General features: G+C 37.1%; 6 protein-coding genes across 6 annotated transcripts; 1 reads left to right on the forward strand and 5 right to left on the reverse strand. All coding sequences in view use genetic code 12, as the record gives it.

The window, feature by feature from the left end:
* Positions 1 to 1,404: 1,404 nt before the first annotated feature.
* Positions 1,405 to 3,525, reverse strand: PHM5 (endopolyphosphatase; the record flags this gene model as incomplete). The annotated part of the gene is made up of 2 exons (XM_007377846.1): positions 1,405 to 3,360; positions 3,493 to 3,525. 2 exons carry the CDS (start codon positions 3,523 to 3,525, stop codon positions 1,405 to 1,407), a joined length of 1,989 nt encoding a protein of 662 aa, XP_007377908.1.
* Positions 3,526 to 5,227: 1,702 nt separating this feature from the next.
* Positions 5,228 to 6,359, forward strand: YOX1 (Yox1p; the record flags this gene model as incomplete). The annotated part of the gene is made up of 2 exons (XM_007377847.1): positions 5,228 to 6,292; positions 6,342 to 6,359. The coding sequence occupies 2 exons, from the start codon at positions 5,228 to 5,230 to the stop codon at positions 6,357 to 6,359; spliced, it is 1,083 nt and encodes a 360-aa protein (XP_007377909.1).
* A 1,250-nt stretch (positions 6,360 to 7,609) lies between these two features.
* Positions 7,610 to 8,536, reverse strand: RPS18 (40S ribosomal protein uS13; the record flags this gene model as incomplete). The annotated part of the gene is made up of 2 exons (XM_007377848.1): positions 7,610 to 8,117; positions 8,465 to 8,536. The coding sequence occupies 2 exons, from the start codon at positions 8,509 to 8,511 to the stop codon at positions 7,727 to 7,729; spliced, it is 438 nt and encodes a 145-aa protein (XP_007377910.1).
* Positions 8,537 to 8,881: 345 nt separating this feature from the next.
* Positions 8,882 to 9,818, reverse strand: YML6 (mitochondrial 54S ribosomal protein uL4m; the record flags this gene model as incomplete). Its single annotated transcript, XM_007377849.1, has 1 exon — positions 8,882 to 9,818. One exon carries the CDS (start codon positions 9,700 to 9,702, stop codon positions 8,944 to 8,946), a length of 759 nt encoding a protein of 252 aa, XP_007377911.1.
* A 116-nt stretch (positions 9,819 to 9,934) lies between these two features.
* SPAPADRAFT_73535 (serine-type carboxypeptidase) lies at positions 9,935 to 12,064 on the reverse strand (the record flags this gene model as incomplete). Its single annotated transcript, XM_007377850.1, has 1 exon — positions 9,935 to 12,064. One exon carries the CDS (start codon positions 12,062 to 12,064, stop codon positions 9,962 to 9,964), a length of 2,103 nt encoding a protein of 700 aa, XP_007377912.1.
* Positions 12,065 to 12,742: 678 nt separating this feature from the next.
* GPH1 (glycogen phosphorylase) lies at positions 12,743 to 15,433 on the reverse strand (the record flags this gene model as incomplete). Its single annotated transcript, XM_007377851.1, has 1 exon — positions 12,743 to 15,433. The coding sequence occupies one exon, from the start codon at positions 15,431 to 15,433 to the stop codon at positions 12,743 to 12,745; it is 2,691 nt and encodes an 896-aa protein (XP_007377913.1).
* Between the last annotated feature and the right edge of the window lie 106 nt (positions 15,434 to 15,539).

The raw sequence follows: 15,539 nt of genomic DNA on the forward strand, positions 1-15,539 counted from the left end.
ACATAAAACGAACCCAAATCCGGTCAATGTCGCTTACGTGTAAGTTTGAATGGATAATCTGTAAAAGAAGAATGCTAATCAAAAATTGTTATTGTGCTAACAATATCAGTCCATTCTCGGGTTTACTACCATCAGCACTTTGTATGGTTTGTGGGATACATCATGGTGTGTAAACCCCAGCTGCAAAAAAAAAAAGTAAATAGTCAATAGCATGAATATATGTTTGGAAATTCTTGGCATCAATATTTTCTGATAAAATAAAAATAGTCCATCACTCCGTCAAACTTGGCATATGGAACGGGAGCCCAGACAGATTTATGCATTAAGTTGCATCAAAGACTGAGGTAAATATAAAACTGGAAAAAGCCAATTATACTGACATGAGTATATGAGCTAGTATCGATTTTACTGGCCAGGAATTTAGTGGTATAAGCATGTCAAAAAGTGGTGAATCTGCAAATTACAAGTTCTAAGAATTGATTGGGGAATCACTTGTGAATAATGCTGTACCTAATTATTTAGTTTAGTTTCCCTCGTATCTCTGCCTTACATTAGAAATATGCAGGTACATGCACACTACTGCATGGGGTTATTCGTGTGCGAATTTTGATGTCTAAGATATGTACTCAACCCCCCGGGAGTGCCGTGGCTGATACACGAATTGCTTACCATGTACGACTATGTGTTCTGCTGCGATAATCAAACAGTGAAGTTTTTCTTCTTGTAATCGAATTGGAAAAATATAATTCGCCCCAACCAAGTCAAGTTGCACGGCAAAACGAATGGTATCTCTTACAAATCGAGGTAGTCCATCTTTTGCATATGTATTTACAAATCTATTGGGTGGATTTTTTTTAAATATCTGGACATATCTATCGGATGTTTTTTTGTCGATGATAGTCTAAAGAAATCATGCAACTATGATCAATATATCTGGCCTTGAAAAGGTCAAGGATAAGCGAACCACTCAGACCAATTTATTAATTCTTTGGCGTTCTTTTCCAGGTGAGGTATTGCATCGTTTAGTTTTTATGTAAATAATTGCATAACCTTTACAATTGAAGGTTTTGGTGACGAAGTATTTTTTGTATATTTGCTAAATTCAACCTTGAAGTAAAATGGTAAAATTCGTATATGAGACGGAGTCGGAATTATACTACTTCTAAATTTAACTCGCCTGTCATTCCTAATTAATATACCTGCACATGTTTGACGTTTTCGGGTTTACTGTTATGACCACAACTTGTATAACCTGTTCCTAGCCTTGAACACTAAACAACTAATGATTAAGTTTCAAGCACTATAAAAAGTTCATTAGAACCAAACTAGGTTGGTATCACTTTTTGGTTATATAAATAGAAAATTATTTATTAAATGCAATAATACAACTGTCTTACAATCTATTTAACCGTAGCCTCTGTTTTCGTAGTCGGAGCTGACAAAAGTGTTCTTTAAATATTCATTCCAGATCTTTCCTAACTTTTCATAATCAACTTTCTCTTTACCATTCTTTTTCTTCTTGGACTTTCTCTTTTTACCAGCTGCTTCAGCTTCATTGTTTTGGTCCTTGATTGGCTTTCCTAATTTACGACCATACTTGATCCATTCATCGACAACCAATGAGTCCATTTTGTACAAGTCGTCAGTAGTGGAGTATTCAATTTCATAGCCAAAGTCCTTTTTCCCCAGGTTTATATTCTCCAAATCGGCATAATATTGAACATAACGTTCAGGAGTAAATGTTTGTTTAACATATCCAGGACCAAGTTCTTTATCCTCGGGCATTGGAAGTGGGAAAGTCTTGTCTCTGTTTTTCTTGCCAAAGATACTAAAGAATGAGTCGTCTTCTTCGGCTTCTGGTTCTGTATCGTACTTATCAAATGATTCCAACATTTGGTCTAAGCCAGTAAAGAATTCATTCCAAGGGGCAAACTTGACACCGGCAAGATCTTCAGCCAAATTGGTGATATTATATTCCCATACTCTAAGACCAGGGTTGAATGTAGGAATAACTGATGCAGTAACATGGGCAATCGAATAACGCTCAGAAAGGTATCCTGATTTTCTCTTTCCTTTGATGTCAGCATACAAGGTTTCTCTAAGAGTTTCCATATATTTCACTTTACCGTTTGGAACACCACCTTGAACACGGAAGAAGTCCTTGTCAAAGTTTTCATCAAATACTCGGTAGAAGTTTGTTTCTTCGAGTGGAGCAGTATAGTCATCATCGAAATCAGAGTCATAATCTGAATCATACACTGAATCATCAAAGAATTCAGCTTCAAATTCATCAATGCTGTTCTTTTTAGACTTCTTTTTGCCTTTACCTTTGCTTTTTGATTTCTTTCCCTTCTTCTTCTTTTTCTTCTTGTCCTTGTTGGCATTATCTATAGATTTATAAGCAGCCACCGAATCCAAAGGAATGAAATGATCCAAGTTCATATGACCGTAAAGACCACCAATGATAATATCTCTATATTCATGCATCCACACAATATATTTTCTCAAACAAGAAATATCGAAATTCTTTTCATTAGGAGGAACATGTCCAGAAAGCCAAACTTTCATATTTCTAGCTCTCATTTCTTTCAAAGTATATCCTAACCATTCAAACAATTTATAACCTGGCTCCTTTTTCTTGTCACAATTGTCCACTAAAGGATTAGATTGGAAAAGGTATAATGTGTTGATAGAAAGGACAGCCAACTTGTTTGGAATCACTTCTTGGAAGAAATAGGCACCTCTATTGAATGTATGCAATTGTTCAGGGGGGATGAATTTTTGCCAAATTCTGTATAATTCTCTGGTTTGTAAGGTTGGTCCCGGACTAAACAAATTATGAGGATAAACATCATTGTTTCCCAAGGAAGGAACCAAGTCAACATCAAGTCCTGGGGTGGAGTCGTTTTTCTTGAATACTTCATACATTAAATCACTAACGTGTTGGTTCATGTCGAAAATTTGTGATTCAGTTCTAGGGTATTGTCTATCGTTATCATGACGAACATTATCCCCGGTCCAAACGACAAAATCAATCTTATCCTTAAGGTTTTCCTTAATCCAGGCAATGGTATCGTCCATTAAAATCATAGGTGCATCACATCCCAAAATGGCATCACCATACTTTCCTGCAGTTCCTTTACCTGCGTGACAGGCTTCGTCAAGAGATGAGCCAGCCTTGTAGTAAGGGTCAGGATGGATGTCAGTGATGTGTAAGAAACGACCATGGATTATACGTTCTCCCTTTTCATTAGTGACTATCTTAACTTGAGGTTTAGGGGTGAGTCCCAATTTCTTGATGTCTTTGGTTTGTTTATCGGTTAATGGTATTGTTTCTATGGAAATGTATGGGGAAGTTTTCTTGTGAGATGGGGCATTTTGAAAATTGGTAATGGAACTGGTTGAAGGAGGGTAGTAATAGTGTAATGGTATTAATATCAAAAGTAACAAGAAGGTAATGGATATCCTTTTAAGAAAAGAAGATCTTGAAACCTTTGATTGAATGGACTCAGTCTTTTCGTCCATGGTGTGGGATTATTCTATAAGTCTATGAGTTATAAGAAGGAGGGTCCCTATCCTTAGCAAATGTGCAATCTATTTATACTAACAAGTTAAGTTGTGAAACTAAGTAGTGTCTAGCAATGAACAACTGGTTGCTTGCAGCAGCAAAGGTGGGGTTTTAGTGTGTTGCTATACAGCGCTGGGGGGGTGGAGATGGAAGTAGTAGCTGTGAAAAAAGATGAGCCATAATTGCTAGTGAGATTCTGAGAGTCCAGCAGAAAGAAAAAAAAAAAAAAAAAAAGGGAAAGCCGCTGTAGGAGAATGAAATGGAAACCATGCACGACCTCAATTAACTACGTTAAGTTCGTAATCCCCATCATGCACGTGCTTAACTGATCACTGAAATTTACAACTAAAAAGAAATCGAACAAAACAAACGACTAGTGATCTAAACATGTGGAGAAACAATGAGGAAGAGATTTCTTTCTTACGGCTGATAAAGTGGTTTCGAATAGAATGCATGTTCCACAACGTAGCATATGCATAAAAAAAGCTATATGCATCATTCGAAAATATAAATGTTTAGTATGGATGTTTAATAGCTCTCTTTTTTACCATTTAAACTAGTAATATTCGATCACGTGATAAAGGTCTAGTGACTAAAGTCGCACGATTAATAAAATGAGGCTGCAGAAGCAGTAAAGGAGTAGCAATTAAAGGAAACCAGGACTAGAGCAAAGAACAGTTCGCATCATCATTTGAAACTCGTACAATAAAGGGGAACTCATTTGGAATTCCTACAATAAAAGAAATTCATATTCACGAAATATACAATCATATCGGATCATAACGTAAGCTTTTGTTTACTGTTCGCGTTCCATCACCAAAGTAATACCCTATTTTCTTCACATAATAAACAAAAAAGTACTAGTATGTACAATTTCTAATCAATCAAAATGTGAGATTCTTGCCTAATTGGGATATTGTGATTGTTCTTTTTAATTTAGTTCTAGATTTCTTAACACCTAAGTTGACGCGATATATATATATATATATATATTGAATAAACAATCAAAGAGCCAAGAAATATCGCGTAATCATTAAATTACTCTTCTGTATATGGTTATGTTTACCTTTTTGTGCTGTCAATAATACAATCCTTGAATTGTCAGTTTTAATTTTCTCGTTTTGTGTTTTTATTGCCGGACAATTATTTTTTTAAAAAGTAAATATTTTCTATGTACGACGCGATATTTTCCAGACCTTAATTTACTGTTTTAGACAATTGTTTCCCAAAAGCTCCACTGCACGAAATAAACATCAAGGAGTAATCCCCCATTGTTCTCGCGGGCACTTTTGCATTTAAATTACCCTGCAATTAATCTAAGCGTTTTTTGTCACTCGGTATATTTTTTTTGTCAAGTTTCATATTTTACCAGGTCGGTTCAATTGTAAACATAAACAATTAAACTCAAACTCGCGTCTTTTCTTAATTTGGTCTTGTTCCTTTAAATTAAATACGCCAAATTTACAATTAACTTTGGGTTAATTAGGAAATTTTTCATTTATTGTGTCTGGTAAATTGCACAAGCAGCTTATTTTACAAAACAGGCTCGTTGTTTACTCGATTTGTATTTATACCAACGGGATTTCCCATAAATATTTTAAATTACTTTGCCTCTTTTTTACTCTTTAGTTTACATTCGCTACATTCATTCTTTTAAATATGATTCACTTACAGACCCCAAAGAGAACTTTGCCTCCTACACCACCAACCATATCACACAAACCAGTGTTACCACCATTGTCAACAATCTTATCCACCGCACAAGCCAGTCATTTAATTGATCACCCTTTGGCTAGCGCAGTTGCTTCTACTCCTTATTCTCAACACAAATTACCTTCATTCGAAACATTCACTCCTATATCTGCATCTTCCAACAAGTTCTATAGAACAACCTCGACCGCCTCGTTGTCACCATCCTTTACCCCTCCGGTAACCCGAATCCCATCAGTACACGACGTTACCAACTACTCAACCAGATCATCATCTCCACAACAAGTACACCACCAAGCACCAGAACAGCCAAAACCAACTGTCTCCCCAACTTCTGACAAGTCATACGCCTTCATTTCTCATTCACCCGCCACATTCCCTTCTCAAGAACCAGCTATAGACAATGCTCCATTAGCTAGAAGAAAACGAAGAAGAACTTCTCCAAACGAATTGGCCATCTTAAATCAAGAATTTGAAGTAGGCACAACCCCAAACAAACTCAGGAGGATTGAAATTGCTGCAAAAGTTAATATGACTGAAAAGGCCGTACAAATATGGTTTCAAAATAAGAGACAATCGTTAAGAAAGCAACTGAATCACGAGAAAGAAGTTACGGAATTACCACCTACTCCACATCATCTCACACATGCCATACCCCAATTCATTCCACCATCACACCCACACCCAATGCCATTCTCAGTTGCTCAAACTACAGTGCCTACTAGATTCACTCAAGAGTCTATTGTCGCATCTACACCAATCAAGTCAATACCTTCATTTCCAACCACCATATCGCCATCTGGTTCGGAAGAGAACCACCCTGCATCACCAAATGATTCAATTGATGATTCTATGATGAAGACTAATCTTGTTCTTAATGAAACTAGAAAGAAGCAGCCAGTTAACTTAAATGGTGGCAATGCAAGTACAATGACTTTTAAGTTGATACCGCTGAAAGTCAATGTCACTCAAAAGTTGATGGAAACAACCAAGGAAAGAAAACCATTAGGGGAAGTCAGTGTGAACACCACTAATGTCTTACCTCCAATTATGAAAACTGAAGCGGTTGAAAATTTACTAAGTTTAAGAGTGCCTAGATCTAACTAGAACCTTGTATACTATATATCAGCCCATATTATGTACTATTAAAAATATAATATTTATTTATTGTAAACAACTTCCTTCCTTCCTTCCTTCCTTCCTTCCTGTCTTCCTTCCTTCCGTTCGTTAAAGTTTGTTTCGATACCGTTTCAAAGTAAAATTAGTCATGATGTAATAACAACCTAAGATTTCTGTCATGATTGTCGTGATCTCAATATTTCCTATTTCGGTTAAATCGTTAGCGAATCCATCGAAATCGATTTTGTGTAGGTTGTTTCGCATAATTATTTTTTCAACCAATTTCGTGGCGCATAATGAAAAATCAGTTTAATTAATAAAAAAAATGGCGTATGTAATACCCACAAAATACGAACAATGATAAATCACCATCGTAAGGGGTATGCAGGGACACATTGATCTGGAAGGGGGGGTTCCTGATTGGGAATAATCACGAGAGCACCCTCGTGATTATGTGGAGATACTTTCGCGTTGTCGTTGGCTACTGGAATACACGATATCTAAGTCTTAAATCGCTTGTTGACGATGTCAAATGGAGGGGTGCCCCCGTTATTTGTCTTGACCATTGACCTGTGGTTTAGACTCGTACTGATATATTACAGTTTGGTGGACTAGTTAGTAGGTATTGTTGTATAATATTTTAGCAGAGCAATTAGTAGGTCAAGATCGTTGTTTTGAGTCTATATTGGTTATAAGACTCCCCCAGCATGTATCAGTTCACTATTATATTTCTCTTGCAGATCATTCTCGAATTCCTCGGCACTTGTATTTTACTTTCGGGCGCAATCTTTTAGACATTTCTTGGTTTCGGTAATTTACTTGTTCTAAGCCTAACCCGCTTGGTACCTATAATAGTTGGTTAATGTAGACGGTGATAATGCATTATTAGGCTTGAATTGCTTTTGTTAAGCCTGAAATAGGTAACGCATTACATACAATTGACGATTATAGCAAGGTTCTGATCACCGTGAAAGCAAATAAAAGTTTTTAGTAAATTTCGCAACAATTTGGGGAGAAATAATATGCAAAGAATGTAAAATTGCATGCTGCACTCAATCCATTTTAGAACAAACTTACGAATTGAAATACACCTTACAACCCATTCGTATGTTATAACCTCTGAAAATCATATTGACACAATGTAAAAAGGAGCTATATACTGATAACACAGACAAAGTTTACAAGAATTATTTTACTCTACAAGTTAATCTTATATTGATTCGTTTTATTCTGTAGATAAAAATTAAATTACATAGAAATTATAAACAAAATATTCGAAAAAGAACCAAACCTTCTTTTTAAATGATGCATCCTTCTTCAAACACCTGTTTAACGACCACGGGAGGTGGTCTTGGTGTGTTGACCTCTGACCTTTAAACCCCAGAAGTGTCTGATACCTCTGTGGGCTCTCATCTTCTTTAATCTTTCCAAGTCATCTCTCAATTTGGATTCCAAGTTGTTAGCCAAGACGTGGTAGTCCTTACCGTCAACGTGATCCTTTTGTCTGTTCAAGAACCAAGCTGGGATCTTATAGTTGGTTGGGTTTTGCATAATGGTGACAATTCTTTCTAATTCTTCTTGAGTTAATTCACCGGCACGCTTGTTTAAATCAACATCAGCCTTCTTACAGACCAAGTTGGAGTATCTACGACCGACACCTCTGATCTTGGTCAAGGCGTACATGATCTTGATTCTACCATCAATGTTGGTGTTTAACAAACTATAATGAAAGTTAGTATTTTATTCAAAATGATATATTGATATAACCAGTCGTAATCCTTTTATTATTCATGTGTACTGAGGTTTTATTACTATTGGGTTTGAATGTTCACTTTTTCACTTCAAGTTTTAATAAACATTGTGTCTTCTCTTCTTGTTACAATCTCTCCACATTCACTTCTTTAGATGTTGTATTTATTCCTTGATTCCTTCAAAAGTTATCTTCACATAAAGATTTTCCGACAATTTACAATTTCTGTTGATGATAATTTCTCTTCATTTCAACGACAAAACAACAGGGAAGGACGGTACGACAACATGGTGCTAACTTATTGGTTCGAAACATACCGTAAAATGTGTTGGAATGAACCTTGTTCTTGGACAACTAATGGCATCTTGGCTTGTGTTTCCTTGTATACTAAAGAATTCAATCTAATATGAAAGAAGAAAAAATTTTTATGTTTAATTTTTCACTGTGCAATGGGTGAGACCCAAATTGGAACTATGGATTTTTTCTCTCCTCCTCGCCCCCTAACAAAAATTGCACTAAGGAGCTACCATACCTTACGCTAACTATGAGAAAAAAAAGATTGAGTGCGCTTGCACAGAGAGAAAATTACCAGTGCGCACGACCTTCTATGAACAGATACTGCATATTATATATCTAGGGTACAGCCCTAATAAACAACACGTGATCACATATACACTTCAATATCTACAATATTGCTAGTGTACGTTAGCTTTTGGTTACACACTGGTGGTTGAATTAAATAAGTTTATTCTATTTACATGAAACTTATATATCTATATGTACATCAAGTCATCTATTAGGTTGAGTATTTTCCTATGAGCCATTGCAATGCACTCAATTCAATATATATACGGTTAGCCTTTAAGATATCTCTAACTTCGACATCTTCCTTGACTTGAACGTCAGCCTTCTTGGCTAACGAAGCAGTTCCTGCCACTAAATTAGACTTAACATCTTCGGTGATGAATAACAAATTCAAATTTTGCAAGTTGTGACGTTTAACAAACTCAGGGCCTTGAGATTCGTGATCATATTTAAAATCAATACTAGAGTCGTCAGATTCATGCTTCTTTACTCCTTCTCCTTCTCCAATAATGTACAATTTTCCTTCCTTATACTTGGAGCCCAATGCATGTTGCATAGCTTGAGCATATACCTTGGTTGGCAAATCAGTAGACCAATCATGTGGCGCTTTAATACCAAATGGTTTCAATCCGTTGTCCATATGTGGGGAGTTGGCATCACCCAATCTGGCATTACCAGTACCCTTTTGAGGACGTAACTTTCTATTAGAAAATGGCTTGTCTCCCTTGGTTGGAACATTACCAGATCCCATTCTGGCCTTATCGGCTTCAAACACAACAGCACTCCATAACTGGTCTCTTCTGACATTTGGAGCAGCAAAGAATTTGGCTGGAAGTGGGATGAAAGTGTGTGGTTCAAGGGATGGGAATGTACGCAAGGATGCTAATGTGTATTGTGGAGGTTGGCCAATGTGGAACGCTGGTTTGGCGTTGGATGCTTGTGTGGCCAATGTACGTATTTGCTTAAACATTTTTAGTATTATATGACAATATTATCGTTGATAAATTATCCCGAGCGGATACGTTCAAAATCAAATTTGTTGTTGTGGAATATAGAACCTTTAATGTTTAGGTTGATCTCTAGCTCGTCCCAGCCAATGCTTTTGGTTAGTCAAAAAATTTTCGAGTGGTTGATATTGTGCCAAGTGCACGACCTCGTACCATTTTGCACCTATAAATTGCCCACAGCTTACAAAACATTACATAGAGTTACTTTATATTTTATTCAAACTACTTGTCACTGGGTTCGTCAATTAGGCTTTTCTTTGTACCTTCAGATTCCTGGCTAAGTGGTTGCTCCTCTTCTACTTCTTGTTCTTGTTCTTCTTCTTCTCCTTCTTCTTCTCCTTCTTCTTCTTCATCATCACTACCAATTATAAAGTCGTCAATGCGCGCGTCATTTAATCCTTGCAACTCGATATCATCAGTAAAATGTGAAGAAGCAGGGGCGTAATTACCACGACTACTATCTCTCCCAACAACACTAGACAATTTATTGAATGTTCTAGTCAAAAATCCAGATTTGCTGTCACTAGGAACGAAATCGTCCAATTCATCTTCAAATCGTCTCAATTGATCTGCCCATTGGACATTCTTCTTCTTGGTTCCTGTGGTTGAGTTGGATACATTTCTCTTTTTGATTATGGATGATGGTCTTGATCTATAGGATGCATACAAGGCATAAATACCCCATAAGATGACTAGTATTACCAACAATTGAATGATTCGTGTGATGCGATTGCTCGTTGGTTCGTTCTTTCCTTTTGTTTCTGCAGTTGATGTGGACGAAGAACTAGGTGATAATGTAGATGACGGGGAAGTGGGTGAAGTGGTTGTTTCTGTCAAGTTGGCCACTTCTTTTAAAGGAGCCACTTCCCGCTTGGTTCCAAGAGGATAGGTAATATATGCAGTTTCGTTCTTGTCAAAATTCCCCGTGGCTAAATCAATCAAGGATCTTGAAACCTTAGGCACATCATAAGGAACCATGTGAGACGAGTTATAAACATTAACAAAGGTCATATTTCTTGCTGATTTAATATATCCACTGTTACTTCCATCGAAAATCCAATCATACTTCTCTTCCAAATCTGGCGGACCAAATCCCTTATTTCCACCCCATTCCAACTTCTTCAAGAAGTTGAGCGTGCCCATACTGTTACAAATGATATCTTTGTCCCCATTGAATAAAAGAACTTGAATCTGTTCGGTTAATCGAGGTAGTAAATGAACAGCGGGCACAGAATGTCTGGCCCTGAACTTATTCCCCACTCTTCCGGTACATTCATGCCATCTTACTAAAGTTTGCAAATTCAAATCATGCATGACTTCATCTTGGTGCAAAAACGGAGTAACGTATTTCAATTCCAAGGGCCAATGCATACCACAAGCAGGTGACGAATCTGTCAATCTAAAGTCGTACATGTTTATACACTTGTCGTCTTGAGTCGTTGCAGAAAGAATATCAGATAAAATTCCCTCACATACGCCAGTGTCTACTTCGTAGCCATGGACTTCTATGTCATTCCAATTTGAATCGATTTTATCGACTATTTTCTGACACTCTTCCGCTTTTTGTAAAATATTACTAAACTGTGGATTGGCCGAGGTAATTAATCCATTGTCATAGCAAAAGGGTAAATAAGATAAACTCTGTTCATTTGGCGATATCCACCCATTTCCAATCATTACCGCACGAAGATCATAAGGTTTCTCTTCACTAGTCAAATTTTTATTACGTGTCAATATCCCATCGGCCACGTATGGAATATACTGTCCGGCATAACTTTCACCAGCCAAGTATATCTCATTGTTCGCATCACTAGGAAATATTTCAAAAAACTTCTTCATGAATACCAAATAGTAATCACGCACTTGGTCTAAATCTGACAAGTAATGTTCGCCGTCGGTGGTACTAAATCCAGTTCCAGGTGGCTGATCCACAAACACAACGTCAGCAGCGTGGTGCCAAGATCCTTCATTATAAATGATTTTAAGATTTGGGTTGACACGGAATGGGCCTAGTTCCAAAAGCGCCCCATCCATCGATGAACACCCTGGCCCACCATTAAACCAAAATATCGTTCTATTGTGGTTATATTCTGTCTTTTTAGGATCGCTGAACTTCCAAAAGAAATATGACGTGTTTGTATCGGGAAAGATTGGCAACTGACCGGCAAACATAAGAGGGATCTTGTCTTCGGGTATATTTTCATAGAGTCCCGGAATATCAGTTACCAAATATTGCTTTTGTAAATCCGATCCTTCAAATTTAGGAGGGACAGCTAAGGTTATAGCTGAGTTTAACACCAACAATACTAAATATAGTAACAACATCGTGTACCTTAAAGTCGGCTATTACGGAGTTGGGGTAATGAAACAAAGGAGGGCTGTGGTTTAATCAAAGCGTCTGACTGTGTCTCAATAACAAACAACCTAGTTTTCTATAAAGCTGACCTATCCGGCTAATGTACAGGAACAATGTGATGTATGATGTGAGATGTAAGCAAAAAGGTTGATATTGGCCACCGTGTTGAGTTGAGGGTTATAACGTAATCAATTCCCTAACTAGGCTTTTTTTTTTTGCTCTAATGGATAAAAATCGGCCGATGTGGAATTTGGAACCGACGCGCCGCTCCTATATCGATTAACTTGATATGTTATCTATCCCACCCCTCCCATTCAGATATACTTTATTAATTCATAGCACTTGCTATAAGGAAATTGAATATAGTGTCCAGAGGTTATACGTTCTTGTAACAATAGTTTATTCTCTTTTACTGTTCTTCTTGTAAGTGAATTGATAAAAAGGTCGACCCGTTGTAGAAATAATTATCTCCGTGTGCTCGTCTACGTTATTCGCAACCATTAATCCAAGGGGATATACACGTTTACAGTACTTCTAGTAACAAGGATGTATAAAACTATAAAGGCAATACAAATATATGAGGAAGTACTATATAGTAACAAAAACATAGCACTTTACAAAAGCAACTGAAAAAGACCAATTTACATTTATTGGTTAGATGGTTCGACATTCCAGATATTTTCAGCGTATTCATCAATACATCTGTCACTAGAAAAGAAACCCATATTGGCAACACTCCAAACAGACTTCTTGACCCATTCTTGTAAATGGCCACGGTCAGTGGCATCACCACCATCATGACCATAAACCTTTTCCAACTTCTTGTGGGCATCCAAGAATAATTCAAAATCATCAGTAACTAAATAATAGTCACCGTGGTATCTAATTGAGTCAATCAATGACTTAAATTCATCAGCAGGACCGAAAACTTCCTTTTCAATGGCATTAAAGACAACTTGTAAAGTTTCTGGAACATTGACACCTTCAAATACATGTTTGTGTCTTAATTCTTCCACGGATTCAGCCAAGTTACCAAACAAGAAAATGTTTTCTTCACCAATTTCTCTGGTGATTTCAACATTGGCACCATCAACAGTACCAATAATCAAACCACCATTCAAGGCAAACTTCATGTTGGAAGTACCAGAAGCTTCAGTACCAGCAGTAGAAATATGGTTGGATAAATCAGAACCTGGACAAATAATTTCTGCCTTGGAGACATTGTAATCTGGAATGAAAACAACCTTTAACAAGTTTCCAATTTCCTTATCAGCATTGATAACTTCACCAACCTTGTTGATCAAGTGAATAATGGTCTTGGCCATGTAATAACCTGGAGCAGCCTTACCACCGAAAATAGAAGCCTTTGGAATGTAGTAGTTCTTCTTGATTTCTTCAATGGTGACACCCTTGGATAACAATTCCTTGATATGTAAGTAACGGTAAATCACAGCGAAAATATTCAATTGTTGTCTCTTATATTCGTGGATTCTCTTAACTTGAACATCAAACAAGACAGATGGATCAATGTCAATGTCAGTAAGTTCCTTAACCAAAGCAGCCAATTTACGCTTGTTGTCAAACTTAATGGCATGCCATTGCTTCAAGAAATCTTCATCATCAACAAATTGCTCCAATTGTTTCAATTTACCCAAGTTGGTCAAGTAGTCATATTCTGGATCATTCAACTTTTCGGCAATCAAAGCAGCCAACTTAGGGTTAGCTTGTCTCAACCATCTTCTAGGAGTGATACCATTGGTAACATTGGTGAACTTTTCTGCACCAAAGACCTTGACAAAGTCCTTGAAAATAGTAGTCTTGATTAATTCAGAATGTAATTCGGCCACACCATTGACCTTGTGGGAACCAACAATAGCCAAGAAAGCCATCTTAACTGACTTTGGAGATTCGTCAATAATAGAAACTCTTCTAATCAAGTCACGGTCACCTGGGAACTTACGTTCAACCTCCTTCAAAAAGAAAAAGTTGATATCGTAAATGATTTCCAAGTGTCTTGGTAATAATCTACCAACTAAATCAACTGGCCACTTTTCTAAAGCTTCAGCCATAACAGTATGGTTAGTGTAGGCGAAAACGCTGGTGACAATAGACCAAGCTTCATTCCATTCCAAACCTTCTAAATCAACCAAGATTCTTTGCAATTCAACAACAGCCAAAGTAGGGTGTGTATCATTCAATTGAATGGCAACTTGATCAGGGAACTTCTTCCAGTTTTGCTTATGTTGCTTCTTGAATCTTCTGACAATATCATGTAAAGAGGCAGCAACCCAGAAGTATTGTTGCTTCAATCTCAATTCCTTACCACTTTCAAAATTGTCATTTGGATACAAAACAGAAGTAATGGATTCAGCACGTTGTTGGGCAGCAACCGATTGTTGGTAATCACCGGCATTGAACTTGGTGAAATCAAATTCATTGGTTGGCTTGGCATTCCATAATCTCAAATTGTTAGTGTTGTCAGTATTATAACCTGGAATTGGGAAATCAGAAGCAACAGCCAAGACACGTTCACCACCATTCCAATTCTTCTTGACCTTACCAGTGTTTGGGTCATGTTCTTCATAAACATAACCATAGAAATCAACTGGGATTTGAATTTCATTTCTGTCAAGAACCCAAGGGTTAGAATACTTCAACCAGTAATCTGGAGCCTCAATTTGGTAACCGTCAATAATCTTTTGTTCAAAAATACCATATTGATAGTTTAAACCATAACCCCAACCAGAATAGTTCTTGGAGGAAAGGGAGTCGACAAAACAAGCAGCCAATCTACCCAAACCACCGTTACCTAAAGCAGCGTCAGGTTCTTGGTTCAAAACATCTTCTAAATTGAAACCCAATTCATTCAAGGATTGTCTAGTGTTGTTTTCACACTTCAAGTTGATCAAAGCATTATCCATAGCCCTACCCATCAAGAATTCCAAAGAAAGGTAGTAAACTCTCTTACCGTCTTGAATGGTTTGCTTTTGTTGGGTATTAGCCCAATCAATAATCAAAGCATCTCTAATTGTGTTGGAGGCGGCTTGATAAGCTGCTAAATCGTCACAATTATACATGGAACGACCTAAGGAGGTTTCGACATGCTTGACAAACTCTTCTTCAAACTTTTCCTTGGAATCAACTACGGACTTGACGGTGTCACTAGGTTGCTTTCTCTTGGAGTCTAAAATGGTCAATTGCGAGTTCTTGTACCAAATGTGCTTGGCCGATTCCGGAATGGACGCATCCAAGGCGATAATTTGGTTGGGGGTGAACCCAGTGTTGGTTCTCTTTAATTTTGGTTGGGGTAATGTAGAAGGAGTCAAGTAATCACCCATGGTTAAAACAATTGATCTATATAATTTAACAGTTTAATCTATATTGGTAGTTCTATAATCCGACAATCAATTAAAAAAAAAGCGTTTCTCTCTGATGAATGTTCAC

This window comes from Spathaspora passalidarum (genome assembly GCF_000223485.1).
Source record: "Spathaspora passalidarum NRRL Y-27907 unplaced genomic scaffold SPAPAscaffold_8, whole genome shotgun sequence".
NCBI classification, from domain to species: domain Eukaryota; kingdom Fungi; phylum Ascomycota; class Pichiomycetes; order Serinales; family Debaryomycetaceae; genus Spathaspora; species Spathaspora passalidarum.